This window comes from Lynx rufus, unplaced genomic scaffold (genome assembly GCF_022079265.1).
Source record: "Lynx rufus isolate CCGP_SWC_20201006 ecotype Redwood Valley unplaced genomic scaffold, mLynRuf1.p SCAF_12, whole genome shotgun sequence".
In the NCBI taxonomy this organism is placed as follows: Eukaryota; Metazoa; Chordata; class Mammalia; order Carnivora; family Felidae; genus Lynx; species Lynx rufus.
In genome coordinates this window covers 39,687,412-39,709,955 of record NW_025814826.1, presented here as the reverse complement: position 1 = coordinate 39,709,955, position 22,544 = coordinate 39,687,412, and the positions used below count along the sequence as shown (strand labels likewise).

General features: G+C 35.4%; 1 protein-coding gene across 1 annotated transcript in view; it reads left to right on the top strand.

Annotated features, from left to right (window-relative positions):
* The window catches only part of NUDCD1 (NudC domain containing 1), a 74,789-nt gene that overhangs the window by 26,793 nt on the left and 25,452 nt on the right, over nucleotides 1–22,544 (top strand). Inside the window, exons 3-7 of the mRNA XM_047074115.1 lie at nucleotides 647–832; nucleotides 4,412–4,592; nucleotides 8,549–8,728; nucleotides 12,165–12,366; nucleotides 17,867–18,011. Of these exons, the coding sequence (XP_046930071.1) occupies nucleotides 647–832; nucleotides 4,412–4,592; nucleotides 8,549–8,728; nucleotides 12,165–12,366; nucleotides 17,867–18,011 (894 nt within the window). The remainder of the gene's footprint in view (nucleotides 1–646; nucleotides 833–4,411; nucleotides 4,593–8,548; nucleotides 8,729–12,164; nucleotides 12,367–17,866; nucleotides 18,012–22,544) is intronic.

Sequence of the window (22,544 nt, the reverse complement as noted above, 5' to 3'; positions counted from 1 at the left end):
TGAACCCCACGTGGAGCTCTGCACTGATAGTGTGGAGCCTGCTTGGGATTCTCTGTCTCCCTCTCTTTCCACCCTGCACTTAACTCTCTCTCTCAAAAATAAATAAATAAACTTAATTAAAAAAGAAGAATGAAGACCGGATTACTACAATGTATTAGGTGTCTGTTGCTGTGTAGTATCTTACTTCAACATGTAGTGACTTGAAATAAAAAACATTTGTCATCTCACTCAGTTTCTGTAGGTCAGAAATCAGAGTGGTGTAGCTGGGTGGTTCCTGTGAAGGTTTCTTATGACATTGTAAGCCAAGATGTCAGCCTGGAGAGCAGTGATCTCGAGGCTCAACTAGGGCTGAAGGATATACTCCCAAAACAGCTCACTCTGCTGGTTATTGTCAGGAGCCTTTATGCCCTCTCCATGTGGGTCCAAGAGAGCAAGATAGAAGATGTGATAAAAACTATGACCAAGTTTGAGAAGTCACATACCGTCACTTCAGTCATATTTTATTAGTTAGAAGAGAGTCGCTAGTACAGCTCATCCTCTAGGCACCTTCTCTTAAAAGACTAACCACTACACTGCAGATATTTATTCTGTGTATACAGATGAAGGGGGAGGAAGGATTCATTAATAATGTTGGGCTTCTTTTTAGGATACCGCTTTAGGAAAACCACGAGAGGTGTTTCGACTTCCCACAGATTTGACAACATACGACAATCGCCTTTGTGCATCTATCCATTTCACATCTTCTACCTGGGTTACCTTGTCAGATGGAACTGGACGATTGTATCTCATTGGTACAGGTGAACGTGGAAATAGTGCTTCTGAGAAATGGGAGGTGCGGTTTTTGTTATATATTTTTAAGACTTATGCAAAGTCTGGAAAGTATATATAATATAGACCTTAGTGATTTTGAAATAACACTTTCTGGGCATAGCTTATATGTGACCTCTTTGTTTTTATAATATATCATGTTTTGGAAATTTTTAATTATATAGTATGTACCTTTTACACAACTGATACGTTAACCATTTCTGGTTTGATCAGGGGTCGTTGCAAGTTGTCAAGAATTGCGTTCATATTTTCATTGCATGTTGAGTGCTTTATATGTGTGTAAAGCAGTACCCTAAGCATTGGTATTGCCTCCTTCTTGAAGAAGAGATAGCCAAAAATTACATTGGAATATCTTTTCTCCTTTACTCATTTTATATTTGCTGATATCTTTATAAGCCCAGCACACTTCTGCGTAACCACTCTGCTTGCTGTCTGGTAAGTTGCCATTGGTCAGTGAGTTGACCAGAGTATTCCCCATTTAGAAAAATACACTGTAATACGCATATAGTAATGTGCCAGTCTCTAAGATACTATTTTTATTTCAGTTTTCCTTTTTTTCTCTTTTGTTTGTTTATTTTTGAGAGAGAGTCTGCACTTGCATGCCCGCACCAGTGGGGTAGGGGCGGGGGGGGGGGGGGGCGGGACAGAGGATCTGAAGCAGGCAGGGCTCAGACTCACGAACTATGAGATCATGACCTGAGCTGAAGTCAAGACGCTCACCCTGCTGAGCCACCTAGGTGCCCCTATTTCAGTTTTCTTAAAGCAATGTAATATTTTAAAAAATTATTTTTTGAGAGGTAGTGAGACAGAGCATGAGTCTGAAGCAGGCTTCAGGCTCTGAGCTGTCAGCACAGAGCCCAACATAGGGCTCGAACTCACGAACCGTGAAATCATGACCTGAGTCGAAGCTGGACACAACCGACCGAGCCACCCAGGCGCCCCAACAATGTAACATTTTTAAATCTAAGGGGCAAATTAGGATTTTAGTAAGTAAGGAATTAATTTCTCCAGAGCCACAGTTTTTGAAGGTGGGAAAGAATGACACAGAGTTATACTAATAAGTATATTGTGATACTTCTGTCTAAATCTCAGCAGGTGGCCTTTAGTTCCAGGTAAACAAACATGAACTTAATAAATATATTTATATCTTATAAAATATTTTTATCAGATCAGATACCTACAAAGATCAGGCTTTAATTATTTGAGAAAAACCAAGAAGGCCTTAGAACCAAATGACTTACCTTCCTAAGTTATATTAAATGGTATACTACCAAATTGTAGTAATTCAAAAAACTAAACAAAAAACATGATAAATAACCAGAACAATGATACCCTGTTTAGAGGGGACCTTTGCAGGCCTTTGTAGTGGCAGATTCAGATATTAATTGGACATTGTGACATTTTCTGCTTTGGCCTCCAGTGATAATTTTTTTTTTCTTTTTTTCCCCTTCCTTCCTTCCTTCCTTCCTTCCTTCCTTTTTCCTTCTTTTCTTTTCTTTCTTTCTTTTCTTTTCTTTTCTTTTCTTTTCCTTTCTTTCTTTCTTTTCTTTCTTTTTTTTCTTTCTTTCTTTTTTTCTTTCTTTCTACTGAGGCAGTGTGGTATATAGCATAGCTACCTGAAACACTTGGAAGGAAAGTGATGGGCAGGAGAGATATGAATGAGAACTTATTATTATCAAGCTGTGGATTCAGTTGGTTTTGATCAGGAAGAGACAAACTGACCGAACTCACCTTCAGCTTAAAAATAGCACCACATACTCTGCCAGAAGGAAATTCATATGGGTTTATAATTTATTTGGTTTCTGCTGTGTACATCCCCATGGTGCATATTAGTTTTTAGTAATATTTTTTAAATCATAAATTTAAATCTACTTCATGCCCTCTTTAGTATACACTGGTGTAATGAAATAAGCACACTCTGAGATGTTTGCAGTGAGTAATAGTTTTAACTGGGGTCTGGGAAGAGGGGGAACGGGATAGGGTTTGGACTTGGGCTTTCACTGAGGTGGGAGGGATACTGTGGAGTACTGGTCACTTTAAGAGAAGCAACTTAGGAGAGTTTTGAGACTTTGGGGAAATTGGTGTAACAGAGAGGAGGCTAAAGGTGCGAGTGGTTAGGGGGCACAGTAGAGCATACGGGGGCTAAGGAAGGGCAGTGATGACTGAAGTGTAGGAAGAGAAACAAAGGGAGATAGAAAGACTGCCTGCTTTACAGATGTGTTGCCTCTAGTATGATGGGTTGCTGTGTATCAGCAGTACCACGTTTGAGTTGCTAGGCTCGTTCAGGAGACAGGAGCCTTCAGCCTAACCATTTATAAAAGTTTAGACATTGACTCCGCGGTCTCATTCCACCCCTTTCACTCACATGAGAGATAGAGAAGAGGAGGAAGCAATAAACTAGCTATTTGTACCTGACAAAACTCAACCTTTTTCCTTCCTCCTTTTTGTCTCCCAATGTCAACCAACTGAAACCTATCTTTATCATCTCAGTTTTGAGTATGTGAGGTATTTTTGGTTGTTACTGCTGTTTTCTGTTTATGGAAGACTGTAGAATGGATTCCAAAGGTCTACTATTTGAATAATTTGAGAAGAGGTGCTCAAACATTTAGGGAAATTGACATTAAAGCACACTTTTCTTTATAAGGCTTTCAACTAGGAGCAGATAGTAAGAGATTCTAGATAAAAGGATTTCCCCCCCCCAGAAAAAGTTTTTTTTTTTTAAACTAATTTTTGTCATTTGGATGTTTTCCTTCAACTCATTTATTTGAAAATCTTGCTTAGCCAACAGTCTTAAAATATCTTTGATTTGTTATTTACTCTTAAATAAAATACAGTAGTCTTTTAGATTATGTGTTTGTGATATAAAAAAGAATTTGTTAAGATTTTATGTCTCTATGATGCCTAAACTTGCTCTTTAAAAAGAAACTTAAATATATTTAAATAGAGTTTGTTGAATTATAAGTTTTTTATTATAACTTTTAAATGTAAATGGGCTCTTTTGTTATAGAGAAATAAGAGTTTTAGTGATATGTTCTCCAATTCCTTTGCCTCTGACCTTTGCAGACTTCCAGGAACAAACAGGAACAAACCAAAACAAAAACAATAGGAAAAAAACATACACACGCACATGCGCACACCTGTGCACCAGTATGCACAATATTCAGAAAGTAAGAGGAACAAAGGAAAAATAAATCATATATGAGATAGGAGAAGAGACAAGGGAGACTTGCTTCTCTTCTGTAGAGCACTGTAACTTGGTAATTCTTTTCTAGGAGGTCACTTCTAGTTCTCTTTCTCCTTTTGATGCTGTTTGGATGCCTTATTGTTTACCTTGTTTTTAAGCCAAGAGTACTGGCCAGTTTTCTGTGTGAAATAAATAGGTGTCTTTCAGAAGTTCTTTTTCAAAGAATATTAGTTGAACTTGCAACCTTTATTTAAAGGCTTTTCGCATTTTTTCTACTCCTTGTAATAAATAGCATCCAGTTAGTTGTTATATTGTCAGAATTTTGTGCATTCCCGCTGTGCTGTGTTTGTAATATGTACATTTATGTGTGTGTGTGTGTGTAATCTTTTTTTATTTTAGATTATGTTTAATGAAGAGCTTGGGAATCCTTTTATCATAATTCACAGTATCTCATTGATGAACGCTGAAGAACATTCAATAACTACCTTACTTCTTCGAATAGAGAAAGAAGAATTGGATATGAAAGGAAGTGGATTCTACGTTTCTTTGGAATGGATCACTATCAGTAAGAAAAATAAAGGTAAAATATAACTACAATGTGAATCCACAGGGGTTGGTGCCATTTAGTAGATTTTGAAATGCAAAGCTGTTCCTGTAAATGCTGTTGTTGCTGTGATTCTAATACCCCACATCTAGTGGGATGAATTCCTATAGATAATTTCTCCTCAGGTATATATTGTTATAGAAAGAATAACTTCCGGGGCGCCTGGGTGGCTCAGTCGGTTAAGCGGCCGACTTCGGCTCAGGTCGTGATCTTGCGGTCAGTGAGTTCGAGCCCCGCGTTGGGCTCTGTGCTGACAGCTCGGAGCCTGGAGCCTGCTTCCAATTCTGTGTCTCCCTCTCTCTCTGCCCCTTCCCCCATTCGCGCTCTGTCTCTCTGCCTTTCAGAAATGAATAAATGTTTAAAAAAAAAAAAAGAAAGAAAAGAAACAATAACTTCCACAGTCAGTTATGCCTTTTTGTATAAAAGGAGACATTCTTACATAATTTTGAAAGAATTTAAGGTGTATAATTTCAGTATATACAAGACTGTACACATACATTCTAATGTGTATATGTATCACATACAAGGATTATGTATATAATTAAATGTAAATTATAAATTATAGAAAAGTCTTGACTCTTGGGCTGTTTGAAACTATCAGACTTCTAACTTGGACATTAGAAATTATTTTTCACTGTATTAATTAGGATTCCTTTAATGGTGTGGCCTTGTTCTTCACCAGGGCTTAGTCCTTACTATTGTTGAAAACTAAGGGAGTTGGGGCGCCTGGGTGGCGCAGTCGGTTAAGCGTCCGACTTCAGCCAGGTCACGATCTCACGGTCCGTGGGTTCGAGCCCCGCGTCGGGCTCTGGGCTGATGGCTCAGAGCCTGGAGCCTGTTTCCGATTCTGTGTCTCCCTCTCTCTCTGCCCCTCCCCCGTTCATGCTCTGTCTCGCTCTGTCCCAAAAATAAATAAAAAATGTTGAAAAAAAAAAATTAAAAAAAAAAAATAAATAAAATAAATAAATAAATAAAAAGAAAGAAAACTAAGGGAGCTTGTGTCCATGACTCTCTGCCCTTTTGCTAAGTTTTTATTAACTTACATAACTTACGGGCCTTAAATTACAGTTGACCCTTGAACAATAGGTTTAAATTGTGTAGTTTAAACTGTAGAGTTCAGGTCCACGTATACATGGATATTTTTTGATACAGGACATTACTGTAAATGTATTTTCTCTTCCTTATGAGTTCTTGAATAACCCTTTCTTTATTCTAGCTTACTTTATTTTTAAAAATACAGTATATAATATATATACAAAGTATATGTTAACTGACTGTTTTTGTTATCAGTAAATCTTCCAATCAACAGTAGGCTATTAGTAGTTAAGTTTTTGGGGAGTCAAAAGTTATATGCAGATTTTTGGCTGCATGGGGGATCTGTGTGTTTTTTTTGTTTTTTTTTTTTTTTTAATGTTTGTTTTTGAGAGAGTGAGAGAAACTTTGAGGGGAAGAGAGAGAGGGAGACAAAGGATCGAAGCAGGTTGCATGCTGACAGCAGAGAGCCTGATGTGGGCTCAAACTGAACCATGAGATCATGACCTGAACCAAAGGCAGACACTTAACCAGTTGAGCCACCCAGCATCTCTCATGTCATTTCTTAAGGTTTCATTCTTTTCACCCCCTTAAGTGTTATCTATATAATTGTTATTCTTTTCCTTTTTCTTTTTCAATGAATATAACAGCAGTGCTTTTCTAAACTGTGTTGAGTGGAACATTTGATAAACAATGTTTTGTAGTTAAATTGAAAATATGGGCATATAATAGCCCTATTTCACATTAAACATGTTGAAGATTCTAAAAATGTTGAGTAAAAAAAAAAAAAAAAAAGACAATTAGAGCAAGCATTTCCCAGCTCATTTAACCATGGAGTTCACTTGAAATCCACATGTTATTTTCTGTTGCACACATGCTGGGAAAAGCCACCCTGTAAACCATGTAGTATCTAAGTCTGGGTGTTTGGAGTCCGGTAGGACTCTTTCCCTTACACATACCTGTGCAGGAAGCATAGGAGTTTTTAGTTCATTCGTAAATTTACAAGTCTTTTCTTAAATATGTGTGAAATGAAGGTGAATGTAGTATGTAGTATGTAGAGGAAAACAAGGACATATATTTAAAACAGATTGTATCATTATGTATAACACGTGACATTGGGTTACAATTTTTGACTACTTATTGTGAAGCTTGTTAAAGTAGTACAGCTCACTCTAATAGAGTAACAGTGTAAGTAAAGGTAAGGGCACACACAAAACCAAACCTGTTTTCAAGAATAAATTCAGTTATTTTACCAGTAATTTTCATGATACAGTTAATTTTATATCTTTTCTTTATATCTCATATCTTAAATTTTATATCTTAAAATCAAGTATTGGGGCACCTGGGTGGCTCAGTTGGTTAACTGTCCTACTCTTGATTTCAGCTCAGGTCACAATATCACAGTTCATGAGTTTGAGCCCTGCATTGGTCTCTGTGCTATCAGCGGGGAGCCTGCTTGAGATTCTTTCTCCCTCTCTCTCTCTGCCCCTCCCCCATGAGTACACATGCGTGCTTTCTCTCTAAGTAAATAAACATTTTTAAAAAAATTAAGTATTGGGGCACCTGGGTGGCTCAGTTGGTTAACTGTCCTACTCTTGATTTCAGCTCAGGTCACAATATCACAGTTCATGAGTTTGAGCCCTGCATTGGTCTCTGTGCTGTCAGCGGGGAGCCTGCTTGAGATTCTTTCTCCCTCTCTCTCTCTGCCCCTCCCCCATGAGTACACATGCGTGCTTTCTCTCTAAGTAAATAAACATTTTTAAAAAAATTAAGTATTGGGGCACCTGGGTGGCTCAGTTGGTTAAGCGTCTGACTTTGGCTCAGGTCATGATCTCGTGGTTTGTGAGTTTGAGCCCCGTGTCATATTCTGTGCTGACAGCTCAGAGCCTGGAGCCTGTTTCAGATTCTGTGTCTCCCCCTCTCTCTGCCCCTCCCATGCTCATGCTCTGTCTCTCAATAATAAATAAATATATTAAAAAATTTAAAAAAATTATGTATCATTATTTATGCTTGATTCATTAGGCATATAGGTCTGAATCATTTCTACCATGAACATTTCATTTTAAGGAAACCCCCTTAAGTAGCTAGAATGAGCAGAAAAATAGTCCACACCATACCTTTACTTTATCCTTCGTTTGTGGCTCTTTTGAGCAGATGCCTATCATGTACCTGCTGGGGAAGTAGAAAGGCTGTAGTAAAGGAAAAGGTAGATCATTCAGAAGCTGATATTTAGGTAAGTCAGTCACTTTAAAGTCTAGAGCACTGGTATCCAATGGAAATTTCTGCAAAATGGACATGTTTTATGTGTGTGCCATTTAATACAGTAGCAGCTACCCATGTGTGGCTGTAGAACATTTAAAATGTGACTAATGTGACTGAGGAATTGAATTTTAAATTTTTCTTAATTTTCGTTAAATAGCCACTATGGCCAGTAGCTACCACGTTGGAAAGCACAATCTAGAGCAAATTTCATCAGAGCTGGTATTTTAAAGTAGGGGTGAATTTATAGAAAATTAGGTTATAAACTTTTTTAGCCCTATGAAAAGACTCTTGATAGCATGCCTTTTAATAGTACACTTAAAATACTTAATTTTAGGGGCGCCTGGGTCGCTCGGTTAAACGTCCAGCTTCGGCTCAGGTCATGATCTTCCTGTCCCTGAATTCAAGCCCCACCTGCATTGGGCTCTGTGCTGACATCTTAGAGCCTGGAGCCTGCTTGGGATTCTGTCTCCTTTGCCCTCTGCCCCTCCCGTGCTTGTGCTCTCTTTCTCTCTCAAAAATAAATGTTAAAAAAAAATACTTAATTTTAATTAAAATTAATATACAAATATTTTCAGGATATTTTATAATATAGTGTTTTATTTATACTTTTTGTTCTAAAATACTTTCTTTTTTTACAGACAAAAAATATGAAATCATTAAGCGTGATACTCTCCGTGGAAAGTCAGTGCCGCATTATGCCGCTATTGAGCCTGATGGGAAAGGTCTGATGATTGTCTCCTACAAGTCCTTCACATTTGTACATGTTGGTCAAGATCTTGAAGAAAATAAGAATGAGAACTTGTCTGAGAAAATCAAAGGTAATTTTAGTGTTCATCTTCATAGAGCTCATGTGTGTTTATGTACATTTATGTCTGGTTTGTCTTACTGGTTAGGTTATGGGTTCTACCAGGACTAGATAGAGGCTTAATTTTCCTTTGTATTTCTCAGAATTGTCTTTTGTAAAATGTGCTACCTAAATAGTGTGAATTGTTTTAATCAGTAATTTCATAATTACCAAAAATGTTTTTAAAAAATTATGCCTTTATGAGATGTTTAGTAAATACTTATTAAATGAATAAATAATGTCTGTTTGTTATTGGTGTTTGTGAAGCTAGCATATTAGTATTGAATATATTAATCTTTTAAAATAAGCTAAACTGTGTTGATTATAGGTATATACTAGTGTACGTGTTCTGAATTTTTAGTACTAAGCTTTAAAAAAAGTTCTTGAGGGCCTAATTGTTCAGTTTTTCCAATGTTAAATGAATAAACGGATGAAGTTAATGTTTTAGAATGAAGACAGTAACAAAGTCTTTAAAATTTATATTTACATAGGAAGAATACTCTTACATTCAAGAGAATATCCCCCTGTAATCATTTCTATTCATAATTCTGATGTTTACAACCAGAGAATAGTATATTTTACTTGAGATTTTTGCAATATTTTCAATTATACATATTAATCTTTGAATGTCCCTTTTTTGTTAATTATATAAAATAAAAATTAGTTTCACTATATTTATTTAGAACTTTCTAAAGAAAAAAATTCTTTGAAAAGTATTTGAAAACAGGGATGCCTGGGTGGCTCAGTTGGTTGGGCATCTGACTTTGGCTCAGGTCATGATCTCAGGGCGCGTGAGTTCGAGCCCCATGTCAGGCTCTGTGCTGACAGCTCAGAGCCTGGAGCCTGCTTCAGATACTGTGTCTCCCTCTCTTTCTGCCCTCCCCCACTCATGCCTGTCTCTCTCTCAAAAATAAATAAACAAACAAAAAAAGAAGAAAAGTATTTGAAAACATTAATGTAATAAATATTTTAAAAATATTTTCCACAGGTTCATAAATGATATGCACCTTTGAATAAGAGAGTTGTGCTTTGATGGCCTTTTATTTAGCCTTTTAACAACTTGGTTTCACATGTGATGTGTTTTAATGTTAGATTATCTCTAAGATCCCTCTCTGAATAAGTTCTACTACTCTGTCTCAATTATACTGTTAAGCTTTTCTAGAGCTTAGCCAAAACAGCTATTCATATCTCTAGACCACATGCCCCTTAGAACTCTTGGTGAGCAATTGCAAAGGAAATGAAAGAATGCCCTAATCTCTGGAAACATTCTGCCTAGTACCTGAAACTATGTGGTTCCAAGACAGATTGTAGTGCAGGAGGGATACAACATCTGTTTAAATCATAACTATCAGTTCAGGTGTTGTTTTTCTTGTTGACATCTCACATTATATTTTGATTTCCTTCTGAATCCATTAACGTCTTTCCTTCCCTTTTAGTGTGAACCTCAAATCCCCTGTATTTTCCTGTGTACCTTATAATAAGCACACTTTACCTATAAAGGAGAAATGTAATTTTAAAAAAATTATGGATAGTTTGTCAATTATAGCATGCTTTCTTTTAAGTAATCATCTGAGAATATATATGGGTTTCATTTTCTATAAACCTCAAGAAGACTGATATTGTCTGTTGCCAGTTTGGTGTTGTCATAATGATATAAGTAAGAACATTTTCTTAGAAAGACTTAAAACAGTTTCCAAAACATAGGCACTTAGCAACCAACAATTGAAAAAATTATTTAGTTGTTTGTATAACTTTTAGTGGAGAGAAGCTTAAAAAATTCTGGCTTTCCATTTAGTCTACTTCCATGGACTTTAAGTTTTACTAGAAGCTCATGTGATTTTGCAGACTCCTCCCCTTTCCATATCTGGCAGAAGTTACCCATTGAATCATTGTTACATATAAACTGCCTTATTAACTTTTGTGGTAGACAGAAAATTGAGTAAAACAGGTAACTTGCCTTAAGGAGCTTATAGTTACCAATCTTTTAAGCTGTAGTTCAAACTTTCTCAGTGAATTTACACTAAAAGTACTTCTAAAGAGATAACAGAGAAGATCTAAGAGCCTGCTCAAAGGAATATGATGCAAGTTAGAAATTAATCCAAAGTAACAATTTTATCCTGAAAATTTATGCATTTTTTTATGCTTATTCCTATAGTATCATGCTTGTTAAATTTTATTTAACATCAAATAGAAGTGACCCTTTAAGAAGATACATCATACTTACTATTATATCTTTGAGCATAGCTAGTACTTACAAAGTTTTTACACAAAACAGCACAAAAATAAAAAGAACGATACCCCCCCTCAGAAAAGAATAATAACCCGCATTTACTGAGTTTATAATATATGTAATAACAGGATTGATATTGAATATTTTATATGCATTAACTCATTTATTAAATATTTTATATGCATTAACTCATTTAAATTTTAACAGTTCTGTGAGATAATGTCATATTTTGTTATTTTATTTTACAGATTAGGAAAAAGAGGGTAGTAGATAAAGTTGCGTACCAAGATTAATAAGTGGTTGAGCCAAGCAAGATTCAAGACCTAGGACTAGTCAACTCTGGAGTACTAGTTATTAACCAATATGTTATATTCCTTTCTGATGAGTGTGTGGACAGATTAATGTTTATGGATATCATTAAGCAAATAATTATTTACTTCTTAGCAAATATTTATTCTTTTTGCATTTAAGCCATATTTTCTTATTTCATCCTATGGGTATTTCAACCTGTAGCATGATGAGTTTAAAGCTTTTTCTAAGAGAAGCCAAGGAGATCAAGAAGGAGGTGAAGGGAGGATACTTTTATTGGGAACTTGGACAAAATACACTGGCAGCCGTTGAATTTCCTGTGAAATTGCTTTCATGCACAAAGTTGCAGAGTAGAATTTATAAATATATATATCTTTTATTTTTATGTGGGTATGTATCTCACCAAATAATAGTTGTCTTCTGTATCACAGAGTTACATTGTTAGGGCAAATCAAAGCAATGGTGAAAGTTTCAGACAGTGGTTTATGACATATTTGTTACTCCTTTGAAGTAGGAATCTGCTGTGTTTGTAAAGGGAAGAGAAAGGAGGAAGAAAAGGGGAAACTGGGAGGCAGGGAGAGAATGAATGGGGATAAAGGATTGCTGTCATTAGTATTTTATGAGTGCTTATGTCTTGGAGCATTAGGTAAGCCTGGAAGAGGAAATGTCAAGTGCAGTTGTTATAACTCTGAAAATTCCCCCAAAAGATCTGTGTGTGTTTGTTTATAATTACTTTGTTTTGTAAGAAGATCACTAGAAATTATGCTAAGATTCCTTTAGATAGGTGTTCTTTTGTGTGTTCCAGTGTCTCATTTTGTGTGTTCTGGTCTCCACTTTTTTATTACATAATGTATTTTTCTTTTCCCAATAGAACCTCTGTATTACTGGCAACAGACTGAAGATGATTTGACAGTAACAATACAACTTCCAGAAGGCAGTTCTAAGGAGGACATTCAAGTACAGTTTTTGCCTGATCACATCAACATTGTGCTGAAGGGTCAGAGGTTTTTGGAAGGAAATCTCTATTCATCTATTGATCAAGACAGCAGTACATGGATGATTAAAGATAATAGGTATACGGATAGAGTTGTATTTATATTTAAAAAATTTTTTTTCTTTTTTTTTTTTTATCCCTTCTACAGTGGTTACACCAAAGTTGACTACTACTACAATAGGTCTGTCTGTATTGCTGATTCTTTCTTAAGACAGATTAAAAATGGAATTACTGTATCAAAATACATGATTATCATTAAGATTAAAAATGCTGGTAAAGTTATAGTTTGTATTCTATGGTAGAGTCTTTATTATCAGCTCTGGAAAAATAATGACAGTAGTAACAGTAATAATAGATAAAAATGGTTATTTGTTTTAATTAATACTCTAAAATTTTTTAAGAGAAAAATCTCTTTTTATTGACTTCAATTTGCCAACTAGATAATACATTCCCATTCTTTAAATTTTAATATACATAAAAGGGTACACAGTGTGAATGCTCCCTCCAGCCCAGGCCCTTCAGCCATCCTTCCCCTCATGCCCATAACCACCATTCATAGTTTTCCTTCTACAGGTATTTTATGCATATTCAAGCAGATATATGTCTGTTTTTTGAACAAAAAAGGTTTTTAAACATAACTATACATAGTTTTACAGCTTGCTTATGTTGACTTTCAATAGCAAATCTTGAAGAACTTTCTATAATGTATATATAATGATTTATTTTATTCTCCTTTATGGCTGTTTATGATATTTTACTTTGTCACCCACAATCTTTTTTAAAAAATGGTCCTTTATTGTTCGATATTTTGACTGCAGTCTTTTGCTACAGTGAATAACTTTCATATGTATATAAAAGAATTTCATGTGTGCAGGAATATATATGGAGGACTCCTACAAGTGGAGTCAATATTTCTTTGAAAATTATAGAGAATTTTTTTTAATGTAAGTTAGCTGTGTACATTTTTTTGTAATTGTGTGTTCAGGACACGAGAAATAGATGATATGGTCAACTTATCCAAACAGAACTTTTCAGTACAGCAAAACTGAGAATTTCTTCTCTTCTAAAAAAACCATTAAGAAAACAGAACCAGGCCATGGACTGGGAAAAAAATATTTTCATTATGCATATAAAACAAAGGAATTGCATTCTCCATATATAAGAAACCTTGTTAGAAATTTATAATTAAAAGATAACCCAATTTTAAATATGGTCGAATGATTTGAATTGACGTATCATGATAGATGATATTTGAATAGCTAGTTAAGCATATGAAAAAATTGAGGGAAAGGCACATTAAAGCTAGATGAGACACCAGTGCATGGCTAAAACTAGACAGCTTATGGTATCAAATGTTGACAAGAATGTGGATCACCAGCCTCTTGTACATTGCTGGTGGGAGGGAAAAATGATAGTCACTTTGGCAAACTGTTTAGCAGTTTCTTAGGCTAAGCATATATATACCCACTTAGTAACCCAGAAATTCTACTAGATATTAGTACTCAGTAGTACACAATAGAATGCTACTCTGCGATACAAGAGAATGGTGTGATAAACACAGCAGTGTGAATGAATCTTAGAAACATGCAGAGTGAAAGAAGCCAGAGACAAAAAATGTGCATACAGTGTGAGTCCAAACATATGGAGTTGGCAAACTGGCAAAACCATCTCTGGTGATACAAATCAAGACAGTTGTTACCTCTAGGGTGTAGGGGGACTGACTAGAAAAGGGACACAAGGGAACTTTCTGGATGATTGAATAGCTTCCTTGGGTTATAAGGGTATATGCATTTGTGAAATTCCATGAATTTTATACTTCAAATCTGAATTTAGTCTGTAAAAACCTCAGTGAAAGGAATATGCAGAAAAATAGGTAAAGATTAAGTTTCTTATAAAACTATAACCCTTTGCTCCTACTTTTTTGCTCCTTTGTAAATCTTTCATTATAGATTGTTAGTAATTATTACATTCTGTGATGGGTTAATGGATGGTTTTGGGCACTTAATTTAAGAAATGGTCAGATTTGGGGACGCCTGGGTGGCTCAGTCGGTTAAGCGTCCGACTTTGGCTCAGGTCATGATCTCACGGTTCGTGAGTTCAAGCCCCGCGTCAGGCTCTGTGCTGATGGCTCAGAGCCTGGAGCCTGTTTCAGTTTCTGTGTCTCCCTCTCTCTCTGACCCTCCCCTGTTCATGCTCTGTCTCTCTCTGTCTCAAAAATAAATAAACGTTTAAAAAAAAAAATTAAAAAAAAAAAAAGAAATGGTTAGATTTGGTCAGAAGTGGGTTAAAATTAGTTATTTTTACTTTAAATATAATTTTTAATTTGTAATATAGGACCCATATGAGTCTTTGATTTGAGTCTAAATATTGGAAGTCTGAGAAATAGGTATCTAGTTCAAAAAATTTGAAGCTCTATGCTTTTATATCCTGAATTCGTTTTATTGATGGGGAAATTTGGCGACTTTTCTTTTTTAATGTGGTAAGATAAATAGATTCATGAGTAAATGATGTTGTTTATAATTTTTTGAGAATTATTGAACTAAGAATCCAATATTCAGTGAATTCAACAAAAAAAGAATAATGATTCCCATGAATCTGATGCTTTGTCTTTCTCTCTTTTTGGATGGATTTTTTTTTTAACTGTTCTAATAATTCTTGCTAACCAGTTTTAATCATGGTATATTTAATCACTGCAGTCCTTCCACATTTTTAATAATCACTCCTGCAAATGTTTACAAAAATATTTTTATTGTAATTCTCAGGAAAGTATTACTGTTTCAGAGGGAGAGTGAAAGATCTGAGCTAGATTAAAGTCTAATCTCATGGATTTGATAGTTTTCGACAATCTCACCTTCAAGGTGATAAACGTGGTTTCTAGAGTCCTGACCAATACTCAGTTATACCAATTGAATAAATACCTGATTTTGTTAACAGTTTATCCATTTATATGGATAATGAAGATGTGGAAAAGGACACCCAGATGAGAAGTACCCTGGAATCTAATGTGTCCACTAATCACCGTCTGACTATAGCTAGGTTACCACAGTAAAACACATAGTTTTTGGTTCATTCTTCATGAACTTTGGCATACTAACACACTGAGTTCATAACAGAATCTGATAAAATTACTCTTTATTTAAAAACATTTTTTTTTTTTTTATTTTGAGAGAAGGGGAGAATCCCGCACAGGCTCCACGCTCAGTGCAGAGCCTGATATGGGGCTTAATCCCATGACCTGAGCTGAATTTGAGTCAGACGCTCAACTGAACTACCTAGACATCCCTATTTTTATTTTTTATTGAAGTATAATTAACATATGCTATTATATCGGTTCCAGGTGTTCAGTATAATAATTCAACAACTTTTTACTTTACTCAGTGCTCATCATGATAAGTGTACCCTTAATTCCCTTTACACTTTTTAATATACTTTAAAAGCTTAGTTATGTGAACGGTTCTTTAAGAAACATTTTATATTCTACTTAAACATATTTTATGTCCATGGGAGAGATTGAGGGTAGCATTTATAAATTGGCAAAGCAGCTGTAACATACTGTTAAAGTAGGTCATCAAACAGTAACTTAGCAAAGGTTTAGAATAGCTGGACCTCACACAAATAGTTTCAGCATTTAATACATGAGCATAAACCTGTGTTGTTTTCCCATTAAATTTGAGGTACTTGATTACTATTTTACATTACAAAGGATAATTACAGTGATGTGTAGGTGGGGTCATTGGTTTAAAAACATGATTTTCTGTGCTTGATTAAATTATTCATATTTCTCATTTTCAAATGGTTAATGTTCCTTCTCACTTTGGAAGGATTTGTTAACTAGTCTGTAGGTTATTAATGTATGGGGTTATATGTTCTTTTTGGCTGGATGGTAGGACATGATCCTAATTTTAAAATGTAGAAATGCAGTTGTGCTTAAAGGATTGCATTGATTAGGCATGCAAACTTAACGATGGTTCAGAAATTCTCTATAACTGACATTGTGTGAACTGTTTTTAACTTCTTTAGGTAGCAGCTGACTAAAACAGTATTTGTACATTCTGGTCATGGTAAAATTTCTTTAATGTTTACATGTATTTATTCAGAGAGGCAGAATAGTGCAGTAGTGAAGAGCATTGACTTGGAGCCACACTGCTTTACTAACTCATGACCTTGGCAAGTTAACCTCTAAGTGCTTTTCTTTTCTTACTTTGTAAAATGGAGATGAAAATAGTACTTACTTTATTTGGTTGTGGTGAGCAATCAGTGAGTTAAAACATGTAAAGTGCTTAAGACAGCACCTGGCATATGGGAAGCATTAGATAAGTATGAGTTGCTGTCGCGATTATTATCTTCATCATCATCATCCTTTTCAAGATTAGCTCTCTTTTAGAGAATAGATTATGATGGTAATTTTTAATGCTAATGATAGGAACTCATTACATAGAAAAGATGTTTTGCGTCGTCTCAAAATAAGTAGTTTCAGAAAAAGTTAAAAGTGCTGTAATTAATTCATGAGGTGAAGATAATAACAGCCTTGAAAAATAACTGATAAGTTTGCATGTTCTATTTGATAATTATGATTATAGTTATTATTGTGTCCTTGCAATTATTTCCTTGCCGTTGTGTTCCAGGGCATGGGTTAGTATGGCACACGTGTACCAAAGGTGGCACATGGGAAGGGTTGCTTTCCTATGGGACAGCTACCACCACCCCACTTTTCTCTGTGTTCTAGCAACGGCTGCGCCTAAAGCAGCTTATTACTTGAATTTCTCTTCCTATTCAAGAGGCACATGGGGCAACTCCCTGTGCTCCTATGTCCACTGTCTGCCCCGGCTCAGCTCTCATTCTCTTTCCTGCCACATGAAAGCTTAATCTCAGTATTCCGTGATAGGCCCCTTTTAGTGTATTTGGAATTTGTTCAGTGGCCTAAATGTACAGAATTAGATTTTCATTTGATACAGACCACATTAACAACTTTTTTCTTATGTTACCAAATTTAATTATTTTATAATTTCTACTTTCTTTTCAATTCATTAAAATCTGTATTTTAAGAACTGATCTAACCTGCCTGATGTTTACATTAATATATATTATGGCTACTAGTTTAGGAAAATGAAGCTAATTATTGGCTCATGCATAAAGAAGTACCTTTAGTAATAGTCAGTTAATTTCACGTGCCTGCCCCAACCACCATCCTCGTTACCACCACCATTCCCTAGTAAAATATCTCAGAATCTTGGTGCCTGCATTTCTGTCTCTTAAGTTCAGTAATACACTGCATACCTGGACTACAACCGTATTTTCTAGGTGGTCTTACTCTTGCCAGTCACTCTTCTCATCAAGTCATGTGGCATACCATTTCCAGTGGTACTTTCTTGACTGTTTAGTAAGTATAAATTATTACCCTTGGATTATAGATTTTCCATCATATGCAATACCAAAATGAACACAAGTTTTGGTATCTTCTGGACACCAGGGTGGGTAGATTCAATGGAAGATTCTTCTGGTTGGTGTTGGTTATATAATTTGTATAGTTGGTTAATGTAACATTAAGCATGTTACAAGTAACTTCTTTTAATTTCTAGCTTGGAGATTTTCTTGATTAAAAAGAATGAAGGACTAACATGGCCAGAGCTAGTGGTTGGTGATAAACAAGGAGAGTTTATAAGAGACTCAGCCCAGTGTGCTGCTATAGCTGAACGTTTGATGCATTTGACCTCTGAAGAACTGGTAAGCAATTGTAATAGTAGGGTGACTTTCCAAAGGCCCGGAAGTATGTTATGTGAGGGTTGTTCCATGTTTTTCAAACATTATTTTACATTTACTAATGTTAGAGACACAGATGAGGCACAGACTGGTGTTTGAATGTAGGTTAAAATTCTAATATTCATTCCTTACACTATGTGAATACATATCTGTGTGTGTAGGATTGCTGTATAAGGTGGATGTACATGTGTATATTTATATATATGTATACACACACACAGATACATATATATTCTCCTTTAGAAGAATCAGACCAATATTGGCAGGGACAAAATTAGGATTTTACTGTATACCTATGCCAATAATCTTCTTGTCATCATAAAATTTTCTAGGTTATCTTAGGATATCACGGGGGTATATATATACTACAATTAATTATGATTGACAAAATAATTCATTGTAATGATTACAGTGATAATACACTACTCATTCAACTGTGACATTTTGTTGAAAATGTTCCAATCTGATAACTTTTAAGATAATGTTAAAAATTTGAATAAAGCAGGGGTGCCTGGGTGGCTCAATTGGTTAAGTGTCCAACTTCAGCTCAGGTCATGATCTCATGGTTCGTGGGTTCAAGCCCCGTGTGGGCTTTGTGCTGACAGCTCAGAGCCTGGAGCCTGCTTCAGATTCTGTGTCTTCCTGTCTCCTCCTCTCCTCTGCTCGTGCTCTTTCTCTGTCTCAAAAATAAACATTAAAAAAATTTTTTTAATTGAATAAAACATTATACCAGAATTTCAGTTATATGTTTATTCACCAAAAATTATATCAGCACATGTACAATGTCTGACTTATTGCCATTTGGAGTTAGAGTGATGAGGAAAAAACTGTTAGGAGGTAGTTTATACTATAGGGTTAATTATATCCTAAAGTGGAAAGGAAATTAGAATATTGAAAGTAAATGTCTCTGTCAAAAGAAAACATGGCCAAAATGGAGAAACCAAGTTTCATGTCTGCCAGCAATAGTTAAAAATTTCAGGGGGCACCTGGGTGGCTCAGTCAGTTGAGTGCTCTACTTCGGCTCAGGTCATGATCTTATGGTTCTTGAGTTCAAGCCCCACATCAGGCTCACTGCTGTCACCACAGAGCCTGCTTCAGATCCTCGCCCCCTCCCCCCCCAGCCATTTACACTCTCTCAAAAGTAAAAAATGTTGAAAAAAAAATTTCAGGATCACTGGAAAGCATTTGTAAGACTGTGAAACTTTGATCTCCTAGCCCTGGTGTTAAAACAAGTCCATGCAGACTGCATTGCCCTATGTTCATTCATTCAGCAAGTATTTTTTGTGATAGGGCTCTGGGATATAATCATATAGTTACAGTAGTGGGGCTTGTTATGATATTGTAGATTATTGCTGCTAACTGCCTTTTAAACTTGATTATTTCAAGTGAATATTGGTATATATGAGTAAGTTATTTATGTCTGAACACCAGTGTATTTGGGAAAAACATAGAATCTTGTTATCTGCAGCTGAAGGCTGTCTTGCGTGTTTCAAATCTTTATACTTTTTGTTATCTTTCTGCATTGGTTAGAACCTTTAATCCATTGTAAAATAGAAATGGTGAATAGTGAAAGCAGACATTCTTGCCTTATTTGTAAGCTTGGAAAAATGAATATTTCACTGTTAAGTATGGATTATTTTTGTCATGTTGAGGAAATTTTCTTCTATTATACTGAGTTTTTAATCATGAAAGGCCATATAGAATTTTGTCAAATACACTTCATTTGTGGTGTAAACCTTACTTGGTCATGATGTATAATCCCTTTTAGCTATTACCAGTTTGGGTTTGCTAATATGTTATTGAGGAGTTTTGCATCTGTATTTGTGAGGAATATTGGTCTGTAGTCTTTGTTTTTTCTTTTTACTGTCGTTATTCAGTTTTGGTATCTGGGTAATGCTGATGTCAAATGAAAAGGGAAGTGTTTCCTGCCTGTTCTATTTCTGGAAGAGATTGTGTAGAGTTGGCATTATTTCTTTAAATATAGAATTTTCCAGTGAAACTGTCTGGACTGGAGTTTTCTTTTTTGGAAGTTTTTAACCATGAATTTAATTTCTTTATTAAATACAGGATTATACTGGGCATCTATTTCCTTTGGCTTTTTTTCAGTTTCCAGTTGCATTTGTTATTACATTGATTATTTTCTCCTTTTTGCTTACTTTGGATTTATTTTGCTCTATTTTTAAAAGTGAAAGTTTAGATGATTGATTTTTTTTAACCTACTTTTCTGTTGAAAGCATTTAATGCTATATACTTTATTCCAAACACTACTTGACCTACCTCCTCCAAAATTTCAGCCTGTCTTCTTAATCCCATTAAGGATGATTTGATTTGGTGCTGTATTTCAGTATTTTATGTGGCTGATATTTATTCCTTGTTTGTTCTTTCTACTAGGGCAGAACTTTTCATGAATCTCAACTGAAAGTCTAGGATGTTTACCAGGGCTTCTCCGGTGTGGGCTCTGATCTCTAATTTTGTCTCCCAAGCACTTTATTAATATCAGCACTCAGCTTTTGAGCCCCTTGCCTGCTTCTTTCCACTTGTCTTTTCCAGCACAACTTGAAAATCAGCAAATGCCTAAAGACAAGTAGCAGAATCTTGGGTTCTCTTCTCTGCTGTTCCCCTTTCTCTGTAAACTGGTTCTGTTAAATTCTGGCTGCCTTGATAGTACTGAACTTTTTTTTTTTTTTAACATGTTATTTATTTTTGAGAGACAGCAGGGGAGGGGGAGAGAGAGACAGAGACAGAATCTGAAGCAGGCTCCAGGCTCTGAGCTGTCAGCACAGAGCCTAATACAGGGCTTGAACCCAAAAACTGTGCGATCATGACCTGAGCTGAAGTCGGATATTTAACTGAACCACCCAGGCGCCCTGATAGTCCTGAACTTTTCATTTTTGTCCTCTTGTCTTTAACATATAGTTAATGGAAAAGGGAAAGGAGAGAGGAGTGCAGAGGGTGCCTTCTCTATGCTACTGGACATATATATATTTTTGAATCGCTGAAAAAATGGCCCCAGCTAATTGCTGATATTGCCTTCCCAGCCAATCATAGCAACCAGACTTGTTTCCATTGATATTTAGGCTGACTAAACTAGGTGGCTCCAAATCCCAGGTGGACATGGACAAGGTTCATCTTCTATCACTTCTGTAACTCCAGAGATTTAGTTTCAGAGATTTTCTCAGGTCATTTCATCAAGTTTTCAATAACATGACTGCATTTTGGCAAACGAGGTGTGTGGACATTTGGTCAGTTGTAGAATTATGGTTCTGTTACATACTTGTGTATACATAATTCATAATGCATGTATATGTGCAATTTATCACTTCAACATTGTGATCCTTGTACTCTGTGAGGGATATAAGGCCAGAGAGTACTTCTTGCATTTAAGCAATGGAACATATTAAAAGTACCTTACGTTTATCTCTACTTTTGGCTTATTATTAGCTACACCTTAGTTTTTGTATTAGTGTGTATGTGTGTATTTAGTGGTTGTTCTAGAGTTTACACTGTACATCTTTAACTCATCACCATCTTTCTTCAAAAATTATTACATCATTTCACTGTAACTAAAGAGCTTCACAATATATTTCCATTTCTTCATCCTTTCTGTTATTCTCATCAGACATTTTATTTTTACATGTTATAAACTCAATAACGTTATTATTTCAACTTTAATCAGTCAGTTCTTTTTTAAAGAGATTAAAATATGGGGGGTCTTACATTGGCCCACATATTACACATTTCCTCTGTTCTACATTTCTTTGTGTTGATTCATATTTCCATCTGTTGTCATTTTTTTCTGGCTGAATAGTGTCCTTTAGCATTTCTTGTAGTGTAGGTTTACTGAGTGAATTTTCTCAGCTTTTGTTTGCTGTAAAAATACTTAGGTTGTCTTCCTTTTTTAATATTTTTGGTAAGTATATAAGTCAATGTCGATAGGATTTTTCCCCCTTTCAGAACTTCTGTTATACTCCATTGTTTTCTGGCTTGCATAGTTTCTGATGAGAAGTTGGCTGTCATTTGTATCTTTGTTCCTCTGTTCATAATGTGTTTTTTCCTCTTCTCACTACTTTTATGATATTCTCTTTATTACTAGTTTGCAGCAATTTCATTATAATGTGATTTGCAGTGGGTTTTTTAGATGTTTCTTTGACCTTCTTCAGTTTATAGAGTTACAGTTTTCATCATTTAATGACCATTTCTTCAATTTTGTTTTTCCATTCTTCGTGCCCTCTTCTAGTTACCCATGTGTTACACCATTTGATATTTGTTCCACAGGTCATTGCAGTTGTGTTTTTATTTTTTGTCCTCTCTGTGTTTCATTTTAGATAGACTCTCTTGCTGTGTTTCAAGCTCACAGGTCTTCTGCCGTGTCTCATTAGCTGTCAATCCCATCTTTTTTTGCTTTCCACTTCAGATATTATATTCTCATATTTGCAGTTCAGTTTGGTTCTTTTTTTATATCTTCCATACCTCTCTCAACATATATGTATTTTTCTG